The sequence below is a fragment of the Silene latifolia genome, chromosome Y (genome assembly GCF_048544455.1).
Source record: "Silene latifolia isolate original U9 population chromosome Y, ASM4854445v1, whole genome shotgun sequence".
NCBI classification, from domain to species: Eukaryota; Viridiplantae; Streptophyta; class Magnoliopsida; order Caryophyllales; family Caryophyllaceae; genus Silene; species Silene latifolia.
The window spans coordinates 348747303-348770083 of record NC_133538.1 but is presented as its reverse complement, the minus strand read 5'-3'; the positions used below and the strand labels follow the sequence as shown (position 1 = coordinate 348770083).

Genomic DNA, 22781 nt, shown 5'->3' with positions numbered 1-22781 from the left:
AAAAAAAAATCTTAACTTTCTTTTAACGTATTCAAGTAATAAAATCGTAATGTATAATGTTATTAGTCAATGTTTAGTAGTTGTATAATAACCATCACAAAGAATATAAAAGGTAAACAAATAACGGAGAGGAGGAGAGTATCGAATTTATTATTTTCTTGGTAAATTCTAGCTTATTTATTTGTGTTGGTGATTTAAGAGTAATTACCGGTTTATTTGGCGTAATTAAGGTTGGTTCGTAGATGGGTAATTTCTAAATAATATAATGAGAGTTCGGGAAGTACGGAGTGTACACTTGTATAATTATTTAAGGGGTTATGGTATAGTTTTCGTTCGGATAACTATGATGGAGTCTAATTAACTCTAAGCGGAATTTCTAAAGAGTTACAACTCTTCAGAGATATATTCCCTTGTTTCCCCTCCATATCTATATAAATAGACATGGAATGTGAAGAAAAGATAAAAAAAGAATTTTTCATCTTCTGCATTATAGAACAACATAACAATCTACACACAATACTTCTGAATTACTTCTTTGATTTTTGGTTTGTGCCCAAAATCAGAGGGACACCGTCTTATCTCAATAGAAAATTCGATTTAACCCGGGCACAATAAGGGTCGAATTATTCTATTAGGAAACCGAAGTCGATTCGGTGTGGTTAATTATTGTAAATTCTTATTTCGTCCATACTCAATATCTAACAATCTAATAGAATAATTTCGAAATCTGTCAAGATGACGAATGTCAAGGAATGATAATGAAGGATGCTTAAAGAGTATTTTTCGATTTTGGATTAATGATAGAATCAGTACTCGATAGTGCATCGAATTGAAATGGTGTAGTGGCTGTATGATGCGGGGTTTGATTGAGAGCATGAATTTAGGATTGATATGCAAAATGGCGTACACGCCCGTAGATATATGTATTTGCGGAAGATAATGTGGAAAATTTATCAGTGATAGGACGTATGTCAGGGTGTGTCACTGAAGAATTGCAAAGCATCCCAACAGATAAGTACTACGCTCTTACTTTCTTGATGTGTAATATTGATGTGTGATGATCACATGGTTTTTATCTAATTTATTTACCACTTGCAGTTACCAGACCTTTAGAAAATGTTTTGTTATAATATTTTGCATGAAGTAAAGTTATGATTAGGATAATGGTGATTGCCATGATAAAGTTAGAATATATCTTTAATACTCCCTCTATTTTTGTATATATGACTTTCTCACATTTCGAGACACACCCTTCTCTCTTCAATATCTCTTAAAATATAAGACTAAATATTATTATATGTATACTCATATGAAAGAGTTTTTCGTAAGGAATTTAATGGTACAATTTTTATATTTTTTGAATAAATATATTTTTGTAAATATTAAAGTCAAAGGCTTACCTCGTAAATGCAAAACGTCATATATAAAAAAGTGGAGGGAGTAGTTAAGATTACTTGCATCATGTTAGACAAATATAAAAATTTTTTATACTGGTGTTTAGAGATCATGCCAAAATTATAGTAGTTACACTGAATAAGATACATCACTTGTTTGCACTGATAATAATTTGTAAGTTGTTATACTTATGATCATATTTGATTAATATGATGATGAATCAGTTATGGGAAGCCATGGACGGATATTGCGGTAGTGTCAAATTGTTTTCTATGACAAATGTTTGATGATAAATTACCTGTTATGCTTAATTGTTCTATAATTCATGTTTATTTCGTCCTTTTGAGATGGGCAAATTTTCAGGATGGTGTTTAATTCCTGGAACTTATAAAGTTACATAGTCTTATGTCATATGATTATTTATGATGAAATTGGTGTCTCTCATACTATTGTTTTCAATGGTAACCACTGCATAATGTATGAATATATATGTAAACCATACATTATGGTTCACAAAATTGTCGGTGATTATGGTTCACGTTATTGAGGGTAATTGATATACATCATTATAATCTCGGTGACGATGGTTTGTGGTAACCATAGTGAGATTATAGAGTCATGGTGGTTTTGCCATGTAAGAGGTGAGTGTACAACTATTGACAAGTCTAGTAATAGAGTGGTCATTTGTTGTATGTTAATGATTAGTTTATCTTTGTCTTAGACTAAAGACAAGTTCATCTTTAAAAGGCGGTTTTGTCATCATTTTATTTTATGAAAGATATGGGGGAGGTAGGTATGATCTTTGTTATTCTATGATCCTTACTCCCATGGGTCGAGTATGACGACGCTTATATACAATATGGTAAAAGCGGAGTCATATCTCGAGTATTCATATGGACTTGTATTATTTATGCAATTCATAAGATTGAGTAAGAATAGTACTCGTGTTTGGTAAGAATTAAGACAAGTGTGATTTGTGAAAGTATAAAAGTTAGCCACGATTAATGGTTTGTTTTATGTCGGTTTTCTTCGGTTTTAGAAGAATGGTTGTATGCAAATGGTATTACCTTTGTAGATAGTTATTTTCTACAAATGGCAGTGTATCTTTACTTGAGAAAGGCACCATATTAAATGGATTTCCAAAAGACTAATTTGCATTATAAGATTGACATAGGAGTAGAAATTCGTAGTGTTAGTTATAGCTGGTAAAAAGGCTAAAGGGTTATAGAAATGGATCTACGAGTTTCATTTATGAATGAGATCGAGTTTACCCATGTTGATAGGGATACTAACTTGGCTAAGTTTATAGTCGAGTGAATTATGGTGACGGCCGCACCAGGACGTTATTATAACATGATATATAAACTATCAAATATGGATGATATGGTTGTTTTATGAGATCTCAATTTAGTTGATCACTTTGCATAAAGGGTCAGTTAGGGACTTGGTTATAAAGTCGGTTGACGGGATGAGACTAAAACTCGTATAAGATCTTTGGCGATAGGATACCCAATTCCCCTCTAATACAGTGTTAGAGCGAGGCTGAATTCAATGTGGAAGACCCATTGTTAAGAGATTGAAGTACACAATAATTTATATCCCGAGGTGTGTGGTTAGACTTGCATGTTGTAAGGTTGATCTTTTGAAAAAGTGTGTTTGCAAGGACACGATGAAAATAATCAACCTATATGAACATGGAGTACAGCCGCTTCAAAGGAGTATGGGTTGACTCCTGAAATGTTCATGAATAGATATGAGACACTAGACTTGTAATTAAGTGTCGGTTTATGTAATTTTTAGAAGTAAATTAATTTATGTGTGAGTTATCTTCATGTATTCAAAATGGGTAGAAATGGTTCAATGCTTAGTCACACCCCGATACTCGAATATTTGGAATGTGTAATTTCACTAAGTGGAAATTCAATCTTCGTGACATTTTCATTTATGCATAAATTGGTATGTTTGTTAGCTTATTTAAAATCTTGAATTACGCTTAAATGGGGGAGGAATGTTGGTGATTTAAGAGTAATTACCGGTTCATTTGGCGTAATTAAGGTTGGTTCGTAGATAGATAATTTCTAAATAATATAATACGAGTTCGGGAAGTACGGAGTGTACACTTGCATAATTATTTACGGGATTACGGTATAGTTTTCGTTCGGATAACTATGATGGGGGTCTAATTAACGCGGGTTTTTAATTAACTCTAAACGGAATTTCTGAAGAGTAACTCTTCAGAGATACATTCCCTTGTTTCCCCTCCATATCTATATAAATAGACATGGAATGTGAAGAAAAGATGATAAAAAAAGAATTTTTCATCTTCTGCATCATGGAACACATAACAATCTACACACAATACTTCTGAATTACTTCTTTGATTTTTGGTTGGTGTCCAAAATCAGACGGACACCGTCTTATCTCAATAAGAAATTCGATTTAACCCGGGCACAATAAGGGTCGAATTATTCTATGAGAAAAGCGAAGTCGATTCGGTGTGGTTAATTATTGTCAATTCCTGTTTCGTGCATACTCAATCTCTAACAATTTACTGTATTAATGTATACAGCTTCGAAAATGGGATTATCAGAGATCTCATCATTCTATGAACAAAACGGCACAACAGAAGGAATACTAAACGGGCTCAATTACGGGTCAGTCAGAGCAACAATCTTGCCTAGCCTGGTTGGTCCGAATTTCCAGTCTTTAAACCATCAACTAAGGCAATCATTTGAGACAATCCAACTCTTACAACTACAACTAGGTGAGGCCGAGGCGGACCAGCTGTCCAGCTAGTAAAGTCCTCAATATTCTATGTATCCTTAGGAAAAGAAGACTTCATTAACTTCCTCTTCCAGAAAGAGACGTTTACTCCGTGTTTTAACAATGCTTCACAAGCATTTGGGCAGTTGTTGGCTAATGAGATGACGAATGCTGTCCGAAATTTATACAATTCAGGGGCAAGAAAGATTGTTGTTATGGGTTTTTTGCCTCTAGGGTATGCTCCTAGGGCAGTGGTAGAATGGTATTTTCGGAACGGGAGGAATAGTAGTAGGAGAGTTAGGGTTTGTGTTAATAAGATTAATCAGCATGTTAGGGATTTTAATCAGCGGCTTAATGACCGGATAATTGCTCTGAATTCCGAGGTTTCAGATGCTCGTTTTGTGTTCTGTGATGTTTATCAAGGGATTATGGAACTCATATCTAAGCCTAAATCATATGGTAACTTCTCTACTTCCGGCTTTTAGTATGTGTTAAATTGTATGGTTTGTCTTAATCTGTTGTTCTCCTTCCGCTTTAGTGACACTGTCAATGGTAAGACAACATCCAAGTATATGTCATTGTGAGCTTATGGCGCGTGTTAAAATGTATGGTTGTCGTAATCTGTTGCTAAAGATATGTGGCATGTGTTAAATTGTATGGTTTTCGTAATCTGTTGTTCTCCGTGTTTTATTAACACTGTGACACTGTCAATTAAGGGTAAGACCGCAAACATCCAAGTATATGACATTATGAGTGGGAGCCTTAATGCACTAGGGTAATGTTGTTGAAATGTCATTATGGACTTGTATGTGTATATATAATATATGTATTATGTTGCGTGTTTTAATTACGAAGTTAAGATCTTGATCAATGTTAATGAGTGTAATTAAGTAAAAATTGTACGTGTGTGGCAGGGTTTGAGGTTGTTAGGGGAACATGCTGCGGGAGAGGGTGGCGAGGGGCAGCAGTAGGATGTCAATCAACATCAATGGCATGTAATGACATGTCAAAGCATATATGGTGGGATTTCTACAACCCAACTGAAGCTGCTAACTCTTTGCTGGCTGAATCAGCCTGGACCGGAAAGTCAGTCACCGAGATGTGTAGCCCTATCAGCCTGCGAGCTCTGATCGATACTCCGCTTCATTAGTAGGACTTTGTTTGATGAGTATACAGCTCAACTAGGTAGAAGTACAAGTTTAATACTACACTTTTCGGTATAATTTGTGTGTAGGTAAATGAATGTGAGATCATTGTAATTAGATGAATTTGTTCAGTAAAATGCTGAATAAATTGTGACAGCTACAGACCTACAGTCTATGGATTTTTCTTTGCTTGTTAAGGATCAGTATTGTTTGCCTGAGATAGCAGTACAACAAGGTGTCAGTGGTGTAGTTGGTTATCATGTCAGTATAAGAGACGAGGTCTCCGGTTTGAACCCGGGCGACTCCATATTATTTTTGGCTCTTTGAATCCGACTGTCTTTACCCGGTTACCCCACTGGTCAGTGGCCACTGCCCCACATTACCACGAATTTAGATCCTCTTCATTTCCTCTCTAATACACTCATATTTTAATATATTTTATTTCACCATCCATTAAAACTTTATTTTTATGAAACAATTACGAGCATTAGATCATCACAATATTTGATCCGGACCGTTGATAGAAAATGGAGGTCCATTTCTTTTGAGGAAATGGAGAGAATTCGGACCGCATTACCACATATCTGTAGAGTGTAGATCTCAAGGAACATATAAGCCAGGCCGTGAAAACTCGACATACCTGATTTCTGCATATTTACTATATATATTTACCTCCACGGGCCCAGATCTGTAGTTTCAACTATAGATATTCACGAGTTTATAGAACAGATCAACAGATCATGCTTAAGTAAGGTTGGCAAAACACGACATTATCTTATTTCTGCATATTTTAGCATTAGTTCCCAAGGATAGATGTTTACGAGTTTATAGAACGGATCCTGTTTAAGTAAGGTCGCGAAACCTGACACACCTGATTTCTGCATATTTTAGCATTTACTTCTATTAACTAACCACAAGCATCTTACCAGTCACAACACAAACCAGCAATGAGCCAATGACAGTACACCCACTAGGCCACTAGTGTTGGATATTTTCAGTTATTGAAAATATTAAGATTGTGGTCCATTAATTTGGCAGTCAAAATATGGACTCAAACTGCCCTATTTTGTCTCCCCATTTCCTTAAAAAGACCACCACTCTCTCCACTACATTTGCAACTGATTTTTGATGGCAAAATCGTATAAGTACAACATAATTTCTGATTAACAAGGTCACCAAACCTACTCTTCCTTAAGAAAATATACACCATCTAAATCAGTGAGAAGGCGGGTTCGGAACCGAAATCAGAGTAAGAAAGAGTCAGACGGCAGACAAAGACAAGTTATCGTAAAGACGGAAACGGGTTTATTTCTTTATTCGGGATTTAAAAGCTGTTCAGGAATACCGATTAGCAATGGCCGGAGTTTAATTCTCGATCTTTATTTATCGCTTCCGCATTTTATATTCGTATATTCATTTAGTAATTAGAATATACATGATTAAGAATTGAATTAAACTTACATTTGGTATCAGAGCGAGTTTATCGCCTCTGTCTTGCTTGTTAATTTTCCGACTTCGTTTTTTCCGTCGATTGAAATGTGATGATTTGACGCTCTCGTTTTTCTGTCGGATTCTGGGATTTCTTCTGATAATCGTTTATTGCCTTGTTTGTGTGTAATCTGTTTCCGTCTTTATCATTAAAATCTGGGAAATTTTATGTTGAAATTTTATTTTTAATTTTCTGGAAATTTTCTGTTTGATGTATTGACGGAAGATTAAAGATGACTTAACATCTATTGTTTTTTAGCGCACGGTTCTATTCTCTGCTATGGTTTTTGTTGCTTTATAGAGTAACATTAATTGCGTGGTTATTCTTTGATTTGCTGTACACCACTAGCTATGTTTTTGCTTTTGAAAGTTGTACTTTTCTGTACACCAAAGTTGCACATGAACTTTGGATGTTTCAATTGCTTTATTATTTATCTTTATGAATAAATAAAGTGTTGATATTTTCGTCCCTCATTTTGCTTATCTGTACATAAAGTGTTGGCCTTCTATCCTCAAAAATCAAGTGCTCACATTTTTAACTCAACTGTTCTGTTAATATGTTACCTCCTTAGACCATAATACTTGTGTTATTTTTGTCTATACCCCTTTGGTTTATCTTGGTCTAAGTGTAATGCTACGGTAATTTTTGGTGGTTGTAATTATATGTGAGATTGAAGTTAGTTGGTCTATATACATGAAGTTTTGTATATAAGTTAATGTTTTTAAATGTCAAGTGATTTTAAATTTATTTAGTTAGGGAGTAGCCACAGCATCTCTAATTGATTAAATTATATTTGAAATCGCATGTGGAAACTAGACATTTTATTGTAATTAATTATACGTAATGTGATGAGACTTACCCACAGGAATCTTATTATATTTGTGTGATTAATTAGGATGTTATATTGAATTATGTTTCTTAATATACCCACAGGAGTTGAGAAATTAATATAATTTGATAGTTTCATCATAAAGTTTAAGTTTTTTATGCATCTAATTTGAGTAGACTTTAGCCCACAGGCAAGTTTATGTCACTAGATTCATATAAGCATAATTTACATTGGTAAGTTGTGATAAAGTTAAGTCTCAATTTTTTGTTACTAAGCATGTATATTTAAAATTTGCAGCAAGTTTACCTGGAAGTTCCTTTGATATCAAAATAGACGTTCCTGAATTAACTGGTGATAATTTTAAGATGTGGAAGGAAAGAGTTCTATTGCATTTAGGATTCACGCGTTTCGATTATGCTATATAACACGAGGAACCGACTGAGGTAAAGGAAACTAGCACACCAGATGAAGTAGACCATCGTGAAAAGTGGGAGAAATCAAACTATATTTGCACGATGTTCATAAAGACAAAATTGTGTGCTAGTATCCGAGGTTCCGTCGAGCAAAGATACTAAAGTTCGAGACCTTCTTAAAGCAATAGATGAACAGTTCAAACTTCGATAAGGCTTTGGCGAGCACCTTAATAATGAAGTTCACTTCTTTGAAGCTCAATGCCACTAAAGGAGTGCGTGATTTCATCATGCGCATGAGGGATATTGCGGTGACTTAAGGTATTGGAAGTTACTATGTCTGACTCTTTCCTGGTACATTTCATTTTGTGTTCTCTCCCAGCACAATATGCCCCATTTAAGATCTCTTACAACACACATAAGGATAAATGGTCTCTTAATGAATTAATGACCATGTGTGTTCAAGAGGAGGGGAGGTTGTTGTTGGAGGAGGGCGAAAAGGTGAACCTAACTACTAGTACTAATAAAGAATCATCTAGTACTAAGAAGGGTCACCATAAGGATAAGGGAAAGGATAAGATATCTGTTGAGCCGACCATTAAGAAGGAGTCTTCATGTTTCTTCTGTAAAAAGAAGGGACATATGAAGAAAGACTGCATAAAGTTCAAGGCTTAGCTTAAAAAGAAAGGTAATTTTCATGCGTTTGTTTGTTATTAATCTAATATGGTTAATGTTATTCATAATACTTGGTGGATTGACTCTGGTACTACAATCCATGTTTCGAATACCTTGCAGGGTATGACAAACCCGCGGAAACCAGTGGCAAGTGAAAGCTCTATCTATTCAGGACACCAGATAAGCTCGAACGTGGAGACCGTAGGGACATGCAGTTTAGTTTTGAGTAGTGGTTTTGGAAAAGACATTTTATAATTCCGAATTTTGCTCGGAATTTAATTTCAATTTCAAGGCTTGTACCATTGGTCATGGTATTTTGTCTGATAATTTATATCGTCTTTATTTACAAAATGATACCACTCAAAATACTATGCATGTTAATACTGGTTTAAAAAGATGTATTATGAATGAGGAGTCCTCTATGTTATGGCATCGGAGATTGGGACACATCTTCATTTAGAGGGTTAAGAGATTGGTAAAGGAAGGGGTACTTGGTACTTTAGACTTTACCGATTTTGATACTTGTGTTAGTTGCATTAAGGGAAAGCAAACTAAAAAATCTAAGAAAGGTGCTAAGAGGAGTTCTGACCTATTAGAAATCATACACACGGATATTTATTGTCCGGACATGAACGCTAATGATCCGAAATACTTTATTACCTTTATTGAAGATTATTCACGATATATGTACATCTACTTACTTCGTTCCAAAGATGAAGCTTTTGATGCCTTTAAATTGTTTAAGGCTGAAGGAGAGAAACAATGTGGTAAGCACATTAAAATTGTGAGATCAGATAGAGGTGGTGAGTACTATGGTAGATATACTGAGGATGGACAAGCACCTGGTCCTTTTGCTAAATTCCTTCAAGAGCATGGGATTGTTGCCCAATACACTATGCCCGGTTCTCCGGATCAGAATGGTGTAGCAGAAAGAAGGAATCGGACTTTAATTGAAATGGTGCGTAGTATGAGAAGTAATATTAAACTTCCTTCATTTTTGTGGGTTGATGCACTAAATACAGCTGCGTATATATTAAATCGGGTTCCTTCCAAGGCCGTCTCAAAGACGCCTTTTGAGTTATTCAAAGGTTGGAAACCGAGTTTGCAACATATACGCGTTTGGGGATGTCCGTCTGAGGTGAGAATTTACAACCCACAAGAAAAGAAACTAGACCCAAGGACTATTAGTGGGCATTTCATTGGATATGTCGAAAAGTCCAAAGGCTATAGGTTCTATTGTCCGTCTCATAGTACCAGGATTGTGGAATCTAGAAATGCAAAATTTCTAGAGAATGACTTAGTCAGTGGGAGTACTATAGAAGTTGAACCTGAAAAGGATCAACATGAAGCTTCACCCTCTGTTTTAAGTGACAGGTTGGTTATTGTTCACGGTCCTGAAGATCGATCGCAAGTTCAACAACCAAATACAGAAATTCCACAAAATGTCGATCAAAATAGGGTGGATCATAATGAGGAAGAAGTTCACCGTGAGGTTGAACAAATTCCATTAAGAAGATCTATTCGAGAAAGGAGATCGGCTATTCCTGACGACTATGAAGTATATCTACAAGAATCGGATTGCAATGTTGGAGCTGATAATGATCCTATGTCATTTTCACAAGCCATAAGTTCTACAGATTCAAACCTATGGATGGATGCTATGAAAGATGAGATGAACTCTATGGCGGCTAATCGATTTTGGGATCTCGTCGAGTTGCCTAATGGTGTAAAAACCATCGGATGTAAGTGGGTCTTTAAGACTAAAAGAGACTCACTTGGCAACATCGAGAGACATAAGGCAAGACTCGTTGCTAAAGGGTTCACTCAAAGAGAAGGGCTCGACTACAAGGAGACATTTTCTCCTGTATCAAAGAAAGATTCTCTTCGAGTTGTCATGGCATTAGTAGCTCATTTTGATTTCGAGCTACATCAAATGGATGTGAAAACGGCATTTCTCATTGGCAATTTAGAGGAAGAGGTTTACATGAAACAACCTGAAAGATTCTCCTCTAAAGATGGTGAGCATTTGGTTTGTAAGCTAAATAAATCCATATACGGTTTGAAACAAGCCTCCCGCCAATGGTATAAGAAGTTCCATGAAGTAATTTCTTCATTCGATTTTGAAGAAAATATCATGGACCAATGCATATACCTTAAGGTCAGTGGGAGTAAGATTTGTTTCCTTGTGTTATACGTGGATGACATTTTGCTGGCAACCAATGATAAGGGATTTTTATATGAGGTGAAACAATTTCTTTCAAATAACTTTGATATGAAAGATATGGGCGAGGCATCTTATGTCATTGGCATTAAGATCCATAGAGATAGATCCCGAGGCATTTTAGGCTTGTCTCAGGAGGCCTATATCAACAAAGTGCTTGAAAGGTTCAGAATGAAAGATTGTTCACCAAGTGTAGCACCTATTGTGAAAGGTGACCGATTCAGTTTAGACCAGTGTCCCAGGAATGATTTAGAAAGGGAACAAATGAAAAATGTTACATATGCTTCAGCTGTTGGTAGCATTATGTATGCTCAAGTCTGTACTGGACCGATATTGCATATCTTTGTTGGAGTATTAGGCGGATATCGAGTAACCTGCACCGATCACCGGAAGGCCGCAAAGAAAGTGTTGAGGTACCTTCGTGGTACCAAAGATTACATGCTTGTATGTATAGACGGACCGATAGTCTTGAAGTGGTGGGGTACTCCGACTCGGACTTTGCTGGCGCATTGATTCACGAAAATCCACATCGGATATGTGTTTATGCTAGTCGGAGTCAGTATCCTGGAGGAGTACTAAGCAGACATTGACAGCTACTTCTACTATGGAGGTCGAGTTCGTTTCTTGTTTTGAGGCTACCTCACATGGTGTATGGCTGAAAGGTTTCATATCTGGGCTAAGAGTCGTTGACTCTATTAATAGGCCAATTCGAATGTATTGTGATAATTCAGCTGCGGTATTTATGGCTAAGAATAATAGAAGTGGAAGTCGAAGTAAACACATCGACATTAAGTATTTGGCCATAAAAGAGCGTGTTCAGGAAAAGAAAGTGATCATAGAACACATTAGCACTGAATTAATGATTGCTGATCCATTGACTAAAGGCATGCCACCTAAAGGTTTCAAGGGTCATGTAGTGAATATGGGACTTGGTCCCATAATGTGATACATTTATTTATTGTAATGAAAATTTTCATTTAGTTGGGTATTTTCTCATTTTGGATTATGTACGTACATTCTTTGGTTATTTATTTTTGTTGAGAAATATTATTATGTTTTGACCTAGAGTAAACATATGGTTTATTCATTAAGTTAAGTGTGAGTGGTGAGAGACTAAGTGTATCGTAATACATGGAAGATTAATTTTCGCTCAGGAGAATTCGTCGCTATGATTCGTACATGAAGTTTCTCTTGCGTAAATGGGCCAAGTGGGAGAATGTTGGATATTTTCAGTTATTGAAAATATTAAGATTGTGGCCCATTAATTTGGAATTCAAAATATGGACTCAAACTGCCCTATTTTGTCTCCCCATTTCCTTCAGTTGACCACCACTCTCTCCACTACATTTGCAACTGATTTTTGATGGCAAAATCAGTATAAGTACAACATAATTTCTGATTAACAAGGTCACCAAACCTACTCTCCCTTAAGAAAATATACACCATCTAAATCAGTGAGAACGAGGGTTCGGAACCGAAATCAGAGTAAGAAAGAGTCAGACGGCAGACAAAGACAAGTTATCGGAAAGACGTAAACGGGTTTATTTCTTTATATGGGATTTAAAAGCTGTTCAGGAATACCGATTAACAATGGCTGGAGGTTTAATTCTCGATCTTTATTTATCGCTTCCGCATTTTATATTCGTATATTCATTTAGTAATTAGAATATACATGATTAAGAATTGAATTAAACTTACAACGAGTCCACTACTCACTTGTTTATTACAAAGGTATGAAATCTCCTAGTTTTGCGTACTCCATATACTAATAATCTAATTATCTAATCCAATTCCAAACGGCCATAATTTATGTTAATCACACTTCCCAATCTCCCTTTTTTTTTTTATCATACCCCCTTCGGCGCTCGGTCCCGGTCACCTTTAAAATACAAAAGGCGGAAACACATATCTTAACTTTTTAATCAAAATGTATAGAAATGATTGAAACACACGAATAAGCAAAACGTAAAAAATAAATCGAGAATTTGAGATCAACGGAACACTACCCTGATACACTTACTCCGGTCTAATCACACTCACTAATCTCCCACTAATCACTCCACCACCTTCCTAATGGCAGCATTCTCTCTTAATCACCAATCTCAACTCCTCCACCACCACATTTCCAAATCTACCCCTACCAGAACTCGAACTCAAACTCAAACTCGAACTCATACCCATACCCGTCCTACCACCCGCAAACTCACCTCCCTCACCATAACCTCCTCTACCTCCACCAGTAACCCACCACTCCACACCCGAAAACTCCGTGTCGCCGTGATCAGTGGCAACCCCGCCGGCTCATCCGCTGCCAAATCCCTCTCCAACGACGGCGTCCACACTTATCTCTTCGAACGCGCCACCTCCGCCGCCAAACCCTGCGGCGGCGCAATCTCCTTATGATTGCTCGAAGAATTCTCCATCCCACGCGCCCTCGTCGACTGTCAAGTCACGCCCACGCGCATCATTTCCCCTTCCAACCTCGTTATCGACTTCGGAAAAACCCTCTTACCCACCGAGTTCATTGCCATGACTCGGTGCGAAGTCCTGGACTCGTTCCACCGGAGTCGCGCAGAGTCATGCGAGGCCCAGCTCGTTTCTGGGTTGGTCACCGGCGTTGACCTCCCGGTCAACGACGGTGGGCCCTACATGGTGAGATATGTTGTTAACGGGGTTAAGAAAGCGGTTGAGGTTGATGTTGTTGTTGGGGCGGATGAGGTGCATAGTAAGGTAGCGAAAGCGATTAAGGCGGGAAATTACGAGTATGCCATCGCGTTTCAGGAGTTGATTTGGTTACCTGACGATAAAATGGAGTATTATAATCATATGGCGGGAGATGTATGTTGGTGATGACGTGTCACCTGATTTTTACGGGTGGGTGTTTACGAAGTGTTATCATGTGGCGGTGGGGACTGGCACGGTTAGGTGTAAGTTGGATATTAAGAGGTTTCAGCAAGGTGTGTTGGATAGGGTTGGGAGTAAGATTGGTGGGGGGACAGGTTTTTAAGGTTGAGGCTCATCCGATTCCTGAGCATCCAAGGCCAGTTAGAGTTCGAGGGAGGGTTGCGTTGGTTGGGGATTCTACCGAATATTGATAAGTCCATTTTATATACATTTTAACCCCCTATTTTAGCTTGGTTTATTTGATTATTGCACTTCTATTAATGTGTTTATGAGCTAATTCCGTGTTCTAGTTGTGTTATTAAGCTTTTAGTAGCTTTTTTCCGTCAAAGTAGCAAGCACATGGGTTCACGAGGCTAAAACGACTAAGCATGACCTCGGAAGGGTATTTTGGTAATTTCCAAGCCCGAGTAAGAAGTATGAAGCTTGGGTTTATATGCAAAATGATCATACAAAATAAAGCCTAAAAGAGAAGTCCAAGATCATTTGGAAAATGCCAAGCTTAGGATGCTCATTGTGCAATTAACCGGAGGAATTAAGGAGCATTAAGACTAAACATTGGATTCTCTATACAATTAAAGACGGAATTAAGAGAAAATGACTAGAACATCATGACCCCGATCGGGGCTAGCCCTTTTTATCCTATTTATGTTACTCCTCTTATTCCTATATAAAGGGTGTTGATCGACCCCTCTTACACCTCTTTCCACACACTTTCATATATGTTTTAGTCTTAGAATAGAATGTAGGTTATATTTCCTTTATGTTATTTACATTTCCTTTAACATTTCAATATTGTATTACAATTTTCATTCAATCATTTGTTCTTCAATTCCAAGTTCCATTTCCAATTATTAAGGTAATTCTATTTCTGTGGGATTTATCTGTATGCATCCCTTTAAATATAAGGACTATAACGAATTATAATGATGAAACTAGTCATAAAATTTAAATTGCATAAACAAAATTATATAGGATTTAGAAATAACCTTCGGTCCTAGCAAATACGGCCTAAGAACAATATCAAAGTAGATATTCGCCTATCAGTTGAACCCAAGACGATATGAGATATGCCCTTTGATTATGCTAGAATCGATCCAAAAATTAACTAAATAATTTTAGGTTTTTTTTGTGTTTTTTCTGATGAGAGGGAGGCAAGAATGGCTTAGGAAATATTAGGTTAGAAAATCCTCTCCCCACTCCCCTATAAACCGTGTATAGGAATGGATTAGGGTAGGATTTTTTTTTTTTTTTCTCGGCCCATATCCGAAAATAAGATGATAATTTTCTTCTTATTTTCGGTTATTTCAAAAATGTATAAAATGTGTAAATTGTCATCTAGTGAGGATCGAACCCATGACCTCTTGGTTTGAGTACCCTCACTATTACCACTATAACACATTCATCTTATTGATATTAAATATAACCGATTACATTTAATTACGAATTAACAGATTAATTCGTCCAAGCTAACATTACATACATTTAATTAAATATAACTTATTATATTCAATTTACGAATTGACAGTTAATTCGTCTCAACTAATATTATTTAATCTTCATTAAATAATTGTCTCATCAACACATTGACTAACTGTTTAGTCATATAAGGCATCAATGTGATTATATTTCTATAACCACATCTCTCAAACACATCCTATAGGTGTGACCTTTAGGGACCAGTTGATCACCGCCATCTGTATGATAATAACGTGAAACTTTCTAGCAAGCCAACCGTTATTAGGTAATCGTTAATCAACTGATTAAAATACGAAGTATACTCTTGTGAACCTTTAAGAGATTTATTAATGTTATCACACTAATTTGTGGAGGACACAAGCTCCAACAAACTCCCACTTGTCCTCACAAGTGTATGTGCGATAACCGATTCTCATATCCTAAAATTTCTCCCACTCAATGTAAAACAATTTGCAAATCCGTATTCACAAAGGTCATATTTTACAAGCGATCATCATCAAGAGTGGTTTCCCCGACTAGAGAGTAACTTAACTGATAAACGAATCATCATTGGAGCATGGCCATGCGTTTCAGTTACAACTCCTCGAGTGGCCCTGAGAAATAACTATACCTGATAAGGTTGGATATTTTCCTCAACTCGAATCCTGCAGATGTAAGCACAGTATGAAATGACCCAGAAAAAATCTACTTAGCCTCCATTCTGACGCATGCACCGTGAGAAAGAAACCAAAGTCACCCAAAAACGCCTTAATTTCAAGAGACAAATCGATAGTCAAAAGAATCGACTCTAGGAACACAATGGATGTCCTATCCACGACCTGGCACCGAATGTTTTAAACATTTAGGACTCCATTACGTTGTCACAAAAAATTGTCCTACGAGGTATCGTTATAACTCGTATCTGTGATCGATCAACCAACCGTTTGACTTATGGCTCGTTGAACCCACCATCAATCGACTGCACAATATAATAGCCGGAGTTATCAACTCACATTGGCGATTACGGACCAAAACAAATATAATGTAATTCAGTTCACTTTGTGGCATTCAATGTTGTCGATATAATCCACATGAAAAACAAAATATTATAAAAACGATGAAGTTATAAATAGTTTATGAAAAAGATAACGTATCGAATTCATAATCAACTACTATAACTCAGGTACACGATTAATTCTCATGGAAATAACGTGCCCTCCATGCTTATCATATTTCAATGGCTCGAGTAGAATCGATACAACTTCCCGTTTGGAACTATTCCACTGACCGCAAAGACCATTAAGAGTAAGAACGAATCTAGACTGAGATTTCTAATCATCTCGATCCGTTTGGAAGCTAACATCTGCGTAACCGATTGCGCATAGCTTAGTATCTCCTCCATAAGTCAATACCCTATCCTTACTCCTCCGTAGGTACTTGAGGATATTTTTAACAGCTATCCAATGTGTTTCACCTGGATTCTTTTGGTACCGACTCGTCATACTCAATGCATATGCCACGTCTGGATGTGTGCATATCATGGCATATATGATTGATCCTATTGCAGATGTATAAGGAACACGACTCATGCGCTCAATCCCTTCAGGCGTCGTGGGTGACTGAGACTTGCTCAATTGCATCCCAGAAGTCATTAGAAGGTTCCCCTTCTTGGAGTTGGTCATGCTGAACCTCTCAAGAATCTTCACCAAATAAGACTCCTGACTAAGTGATAACGTCCGTCGTGATCTATCTCGGTAGATACGGATTCCCAAAATGCGTTGTGCCTCACCCAGATCTTTCATCTGGAAATGGTTCTTCAACCATTCTTTAACCGAAGATAGGAGAGGAATGTCATTCCCAATCAGGAGTATGTCATCGACATACAATATCAAGAATATAATCTTGCTCCCACTCGACTTGATGTATAAGCATGGTTCTTCGACCGATCGAGTGAAACCATACTCTTTTATCACCTCGTCAAAACGATGATTCCAACTCCGAGAAGCTTGCTTAAGTCCATAAATGGAACGCTTAAGCTTGCATACTTTCTTAGGATGTTCAGGATCTATGAAACCTTCGAGTTGCACCATGTATAACTCTTTCTCCAAATAACCGTTTAAGAAGGCGGTTTTCACATCCATTTGCCAAATTTCATAATCATGAAAAGCGGCAATCGCTAAGATTATCCGAATGGAACGTAGCATGACTACTGGTGCAAAAATCTCATCATAATGCAATCCGTGCACTTGAGTGAAACCTTTTGCCACTAGTCGTGCCTTATAGGTATCTGGTTGCGCGTCTACAGAACGCTTTATTTTGTAAAGCCATTTGCACTGTAGAGGTTTTACCTTATTAGGTAAATCAACTAGATCCCATACGTCATTCTCATACATGGAGTCTATCTCGGATTGCATGGCTTTGAGCCATAGCTTTGAGTCGGAACAGGCCATAACACCTTTATAGGTAGCGGGTTCATTACTCTCTAGAAGTAAAACGTCATTCTCCTCGACCATACCAATTGATGCATGTTATTTATATGATGTTTTACATCCCATTTTACACGCATTTCAGAGCTCATTCTTGTAGTTTATGCTACATTTCTCCCTATTTCCGTCTACTTCCGTATTTTGTACATTATTGCAGAAATGTGAAGAATTCAACGGGAAATCAAGCCAAATCCGTCCCCGAGTAATCTGCATTGCAAATGACGTAAAGGAATTGCTTAAGGAACGAGCTTTGTGCGCAATCCAAGGCCCAAAAGACAAATCCACGAGAATAAAGAAGTCAAGTAGCAGCTCAAGCAGTCGATCGACTAGACCCATCAGTCGATCGACCAACTATCGGGATCCAGAAGCTACTGTTTGCTGAGGAGCAGTCGATCGACCAGCCTTGTCAGTCGATCGACCAGATCGCTATTCCAGACGTAAATTAAAAGACCGTGAATCTTGAAGCCCGTGAAGTTTAGGTTTAGGAAATAAGGTGTTACGTTGATTGCTATATAACGTAACATAAACAATCAAGTTTGACATCAGTTTTCTATCCAAGTTTTTATCACAATACAGTACTTCCGGTTTTATTTTATTCGAGTAATTAGGGTTTGGAACATCGGTTAGCATTGGATTTTCTGTTCTTGTTCTTAATCGTTCCTCTGAATCTCGGTATTCCTTCTGCCCCAATTCCATTTTATTGTTTTACTTTCATTATTAGTATAGATTTGCTAAGTTAGTGTCCCAAAGCCAATTATCGTATTATCGCTATTTGTTATCTTCTTTAAGCATGAATTCAGTAATTGCTGTTAGTTTTATTGTTGTTATTACTTTCATCATGAGTAGCTAATTCTTTAGTGCTAGGATGTAGGCGATTTATGGCATAGGCGGCATTAGATTAGAAAGGACTGTCTCGCGTGTTGGTCGATCGACTGACATTGCTAGTCGATCGACCGACCTCGTAGGGTTTTATGTTCGTTTTAATTGTTTTAATCTTGTATTTAACGAATCGAATGCATGCGACCAGTTAGATACCTATTTCGTGACTGACCCATTAGATCGAAAGGTAGGGGAGGTTATTAGACCATCAATTAAATCGACTAGACTGTGCTAAGATCGAAAGATAGGTATAGTTTAGACCGTTAGTCACTTTTCAGGACGAGAGTTAGTATTAGTGACATTAGGGACCTATAGCGAGATCGAGAGATGCTATTTGTTAAGAGTGGACCGAGAGGACCTCTTTATTTCCCGCCTTACCTGTGTTTGATTCAGACCGACTTAGTTTGATGCCGCCGAAGCTATAATGAACCGACCATCCTAGTACCCTTCTTTTATCTGTTTAAATCGTTTATTTAGTTTATTGCCTTTATTCTCTTTTAGCTGTAGACCAATTCAATTCAACCCCCACAATAGTTACCTCAGACTGAACATAAATCAACTAAAATTTACAACTGCCTCCTTGTGGTTCGACCCTGTTACCACTAGCCTAGGTTAGTCTTAATAGGAGATTATAAATTTTATCTTTGGTACTCACAACGACGGGTATCAAATTTTGGCGCCGTTGCCGGGGAGGCAATAGTCCTAATTTTAGTTGTTTTTATTTTTAGTCTTTCTTAGTTTAAGGGACATCTGTTCCTTAAACTTTTCTTATATTCTTTTTGTAGTTTCTTCTTATGCGCAGGTCACAGGGTGGTGAACTAGTACCGTTGAACCCTGAGCTTGAAAGATCCTTGCGCGAGTTGAGACGAACACAAAGGGTATTACCGACAGAGGAAGAGCTGAGTACTCTGTCAAGCTATTACGAGAACGATCTGTTCGAAGAAGACCCACAGTCTTCACCCGTTTCCACTTCTTCAGCCGAGACAGTTACTTCTCCGGAAATTCCAGTCATGGCCGAGGAAGCAAGTATAGCTAGTTATTCTGAGCCGACAGCCGACAATTTATACAAGGGGTTCGAGTTACCAGGAGATGCCAGGAAATTCGAACCAAAGCCTGCCTATATTACTATGGTCGAGAGAAACCAGTTTGGGGGAGCTGGAAATGAAGATGCAGCCAAGCACATGGAGACCTTTATTGACTACTGCTGTTCCATACCCCCACCAGCTGGCGTGACCCAGGACCAAATCAAGGAGACCATGTTCATCTTCTCCCTTCGTGATGCTGCAAGGGAGTGGTATAGAGATTTGGACCGAGCCGTTCAAGGGATCACTGATTGGAATACATTGGCATTAGCGTTCTACAAGAAGTACTTCTCTGCTTCAAGGACGATCGCTATTAGAGCTCAAATCACGGGCTTTAAACAAGGGCCAGATGAGAATTTCCACGAGGCATGGGTCCGATTCAAGAAGTTGGTGCGGACCATACCGCACCATGGGTTCAAAAAGTGGAGTTTGTGCAATCATTTCTACAATGGGTTGTACGATGATCAGAGGGCCATTTTGGATGCTGCAGCCAATGGAAGATTCGCTGAAAATTTGGGAGCAACCAAGGGGTGGAAGATCATTGACGATCTAGCTACCCACAAGGCCGAGTATGGAAATTCTAGAGGAAACCAGAGGAGAGCTGCTGAATCTTCCTCTGTTGCTGCACTTGAAGCTCTCACTGCGAGATTTGACAAGTATGAGTTAGGAGGAGCTTCTAAAGGTGGGATATACCAAGTCAATGCAGTGTCAGACGGTCCTTTCGTCTGTGAGAGGTGTGGAGGTGAGGGCCATGTCTCGAAAAACTGCTCTAGTCCCTTTGAATCTTGTGCTGCCTTTCAACACTATAGGCAGACCAACACCTACTACGAGCCGACCCATCCAAACTTGAGTTGGAGAAGCCAGAATGTCCTTAATCCAACTCAACCTCCGCAGCAGCAACCCTATGTGCCTCCTCATCAAAAGCAACATCAATATCAAAAGCCTCCTTATGTGCCGCAGCAGCAACAATCGCAAAATTCTGAATTTTCCGAGCTTAAGAATATATTGCTGAAGGAGTCCCAAGCAAGAGAGGCCGGGATGAAGTTACTAGAGAGCCAAATTGCTCAACTGGCTAGTAAAAGTAACACTCGAGCTCCCGGACACTTACCCACTCAACCCGAACAAAAGGAGACCCTAAATGCCATCACCTTGAGGAGCGGGTCCACCCTTGATGGTCCTGCCATGGTTGAGGATGCTGTTGGAAAAGATGAGCCGGAAACCAGTCAAGAGAAAGCTTCAACGAACAAATCAAAGAAAAAGACGTCTGCCAGGTATTTCAGTCGATCGACTGATATACCCAGTCGATCGACTGAAGCACGGGTTACAGGAGCTTCTGGAACTGTACATCTCAGTCGATCGACTGAGAACAGTGGTCGATCGACTGAGATCGCTGCTGATGCTGAAGAATTTCGTCCTTTGATGCCAAATAATCTACGAGACCACTTGTTTCGGGGTTCCACCGTCCCGAAAATGTTAGGACCAGACCCGAGTGCTGATGGGTCGGTCCCGGCCCCGAAGCTCGACCCAATGACGGTTAATGGTTCTCATTTGAGACGATCTGAGGAGGGGTCTAGCTTCAACAAAGAGAAGGTGACGGACTTTCAGCCTAGGTCCAAGGATGCCGGTGCTCGTGAATTGGAGGAGAGAGCCAAGGTACTGCTTACAGCCCCATATCCGGAGAGACTCGTGCCGACCAAGGAACAGGTATCTTTCAGTAAGTTTGAGAAAGTTATCCGTAGTCTGAATGTACAAGTCCCTTTCCTTGAGTTGGTGAACCAAGTGCCCGCTTATACTAAATTTATGAAGCAACTGTTGTCCAAAAAGCGGTCACTTGAAACAGTGCACACTGTCGCACTCACCAAGGAGTCTTGCTCCTATCTGTCTCACACTGCGCCCCATAAGTTAGAGGACCCGGGCAGCTTTTCTGTCCCTTGCAAAATAGGTACCTTCTCAATTGAGAAGGCATTATGTGACCTAGGGGCTAGTATAAGCGTCATGCCCTTGAGTTTAGCTAGGAGGCTTAAGTTGACCCGGTTTGCTATCACACAGACATGACATTCGGATGGTCGACCGATCCGTGGTCGAGCCTATAGGAGTCCTAGAGGACATACCCGTCCAAATAGGGAAGTTTTTCTTCCCTGTTGACTTTGTTGTCCTTGACATGCCTGAGGATGCCCATAAACCGATCATCTTAGGAAGGCCGTTTCTGTACACTGCTGGTGCAGTCATTGACGTAGGCTCTGGAACTTTGACCTTCAAAGTTGGGAAACATTCTATTATTTTTGCCCAACCTGCTAAAAAGAAGGACCCCATGTGGCCTGTTACATGTAATACGGTTTCTGAAAAGAAATCGTACTTTGTGCTCCCTGAATTGCCTGTCTCTATTACTACTTCTGTATTAACCTCTCCGCCCTAGATTGGGAGCAAAATGGAGGAAGAATCTGTTGTTTTAGATAATGCAGGAGCTGGTTTGGGGAAGGATGAGCTGCAGGTCACTCCAGCCACGACAAAGCCTATCATTCAAAGAGGAGGTCTTGGATGCCTAAGCTATGGGACCGATGAGGAAGTGGAAGATGAGCCAGCCAAGGTGAGATGGTCTGATTTGGATTCTGACGATCCCAAGGAAGCACTACTACAAATCCCTTACGTTTATGACGCTTTAAGGTCTACGCTTCATAGGAGCGTCGATGGCTTTTATGATGTTATTGTGTAAATTGGGCCAATAAAGTGGGAAGCCCAATATCAGTTAGCGCAATAGGTTTTAAAATTTTAATTTTAATCTGCGCCTAATTTTTTTTTTTTGAGGAAATCTGCGCCTAATTTTTCAATAGCGGTGCAGCGGGTATTTTTTAATTCCTAAATTAAAACCTAATTCTTCATCTTCCTTGGCTGATTTTGCTCCTTTCTCTCATCCTCCAACACACACATTTGAGAGCATCAAAAACAGTTTCCAAGGCTAACCGCATCTACTTGGAATAGATCTGCAAAATTCCTCATCAGGGTTCTTAATTTATTTCTTCAATTGTACAGAGTACATTTTTAATCAGG

The 22781-nt window shown here is 38.5% G+C and overlaps 1 protein-coding gene and 1 pseudogene across 1 annotated transcript; both read left to right on the top strand.

Moving 5' to 3' along the window:
- The first annotated feature begins 4133 nt into the window (after nt 1–4133).
- Nucleotides 4134–5496, top strand: LOC141633680 (GDSL esterase/lipase At1g29670-like). The gene is made up of 2 exons (XM_074446101.1): nt 4134–4617; nt 5073–5496. The coding sequence occupies exons 1-2, from the start codon at nt 4320–4322 to the stop codon at nt 5306–5308; spliced, it is 534 nt and encodes a 177-aa protein (XP_074302202.1). The 5' UTR covers nt 4134–4319; the 3' UTR covers nt 5309–5496.
- A 7504-nt stretch (nt 5497–13000) lies between these two features.
- Nucleotides 13001–14022, top strand: LOC141631600 (geranylgeranyl diphosphate reductase, chloroplastic-like; annotated as a pseudogene).
- Nucleotides 14023–22781: the final 8759 nt, after the last annotated feature.

What these genes read in the sequence shown, in the direction of transcription:
- LOC141633680 (XM_074446101.1), top strand. Translation starts at nt 4,320, where the DNA reads ATGACGAATGCTGTCCGAAATTTATACAATTCAGGGGCAAGAAAGATT. An exon ending in ATCTAAGCCTAAATCATATG is followed by an intron (nt 4,618 to 5,072) that starts GTAACTTCTCTA and finishes CGTGTGTGGCAG; the next exon opens with GGTTTGAGGTTGTTAGGGGA.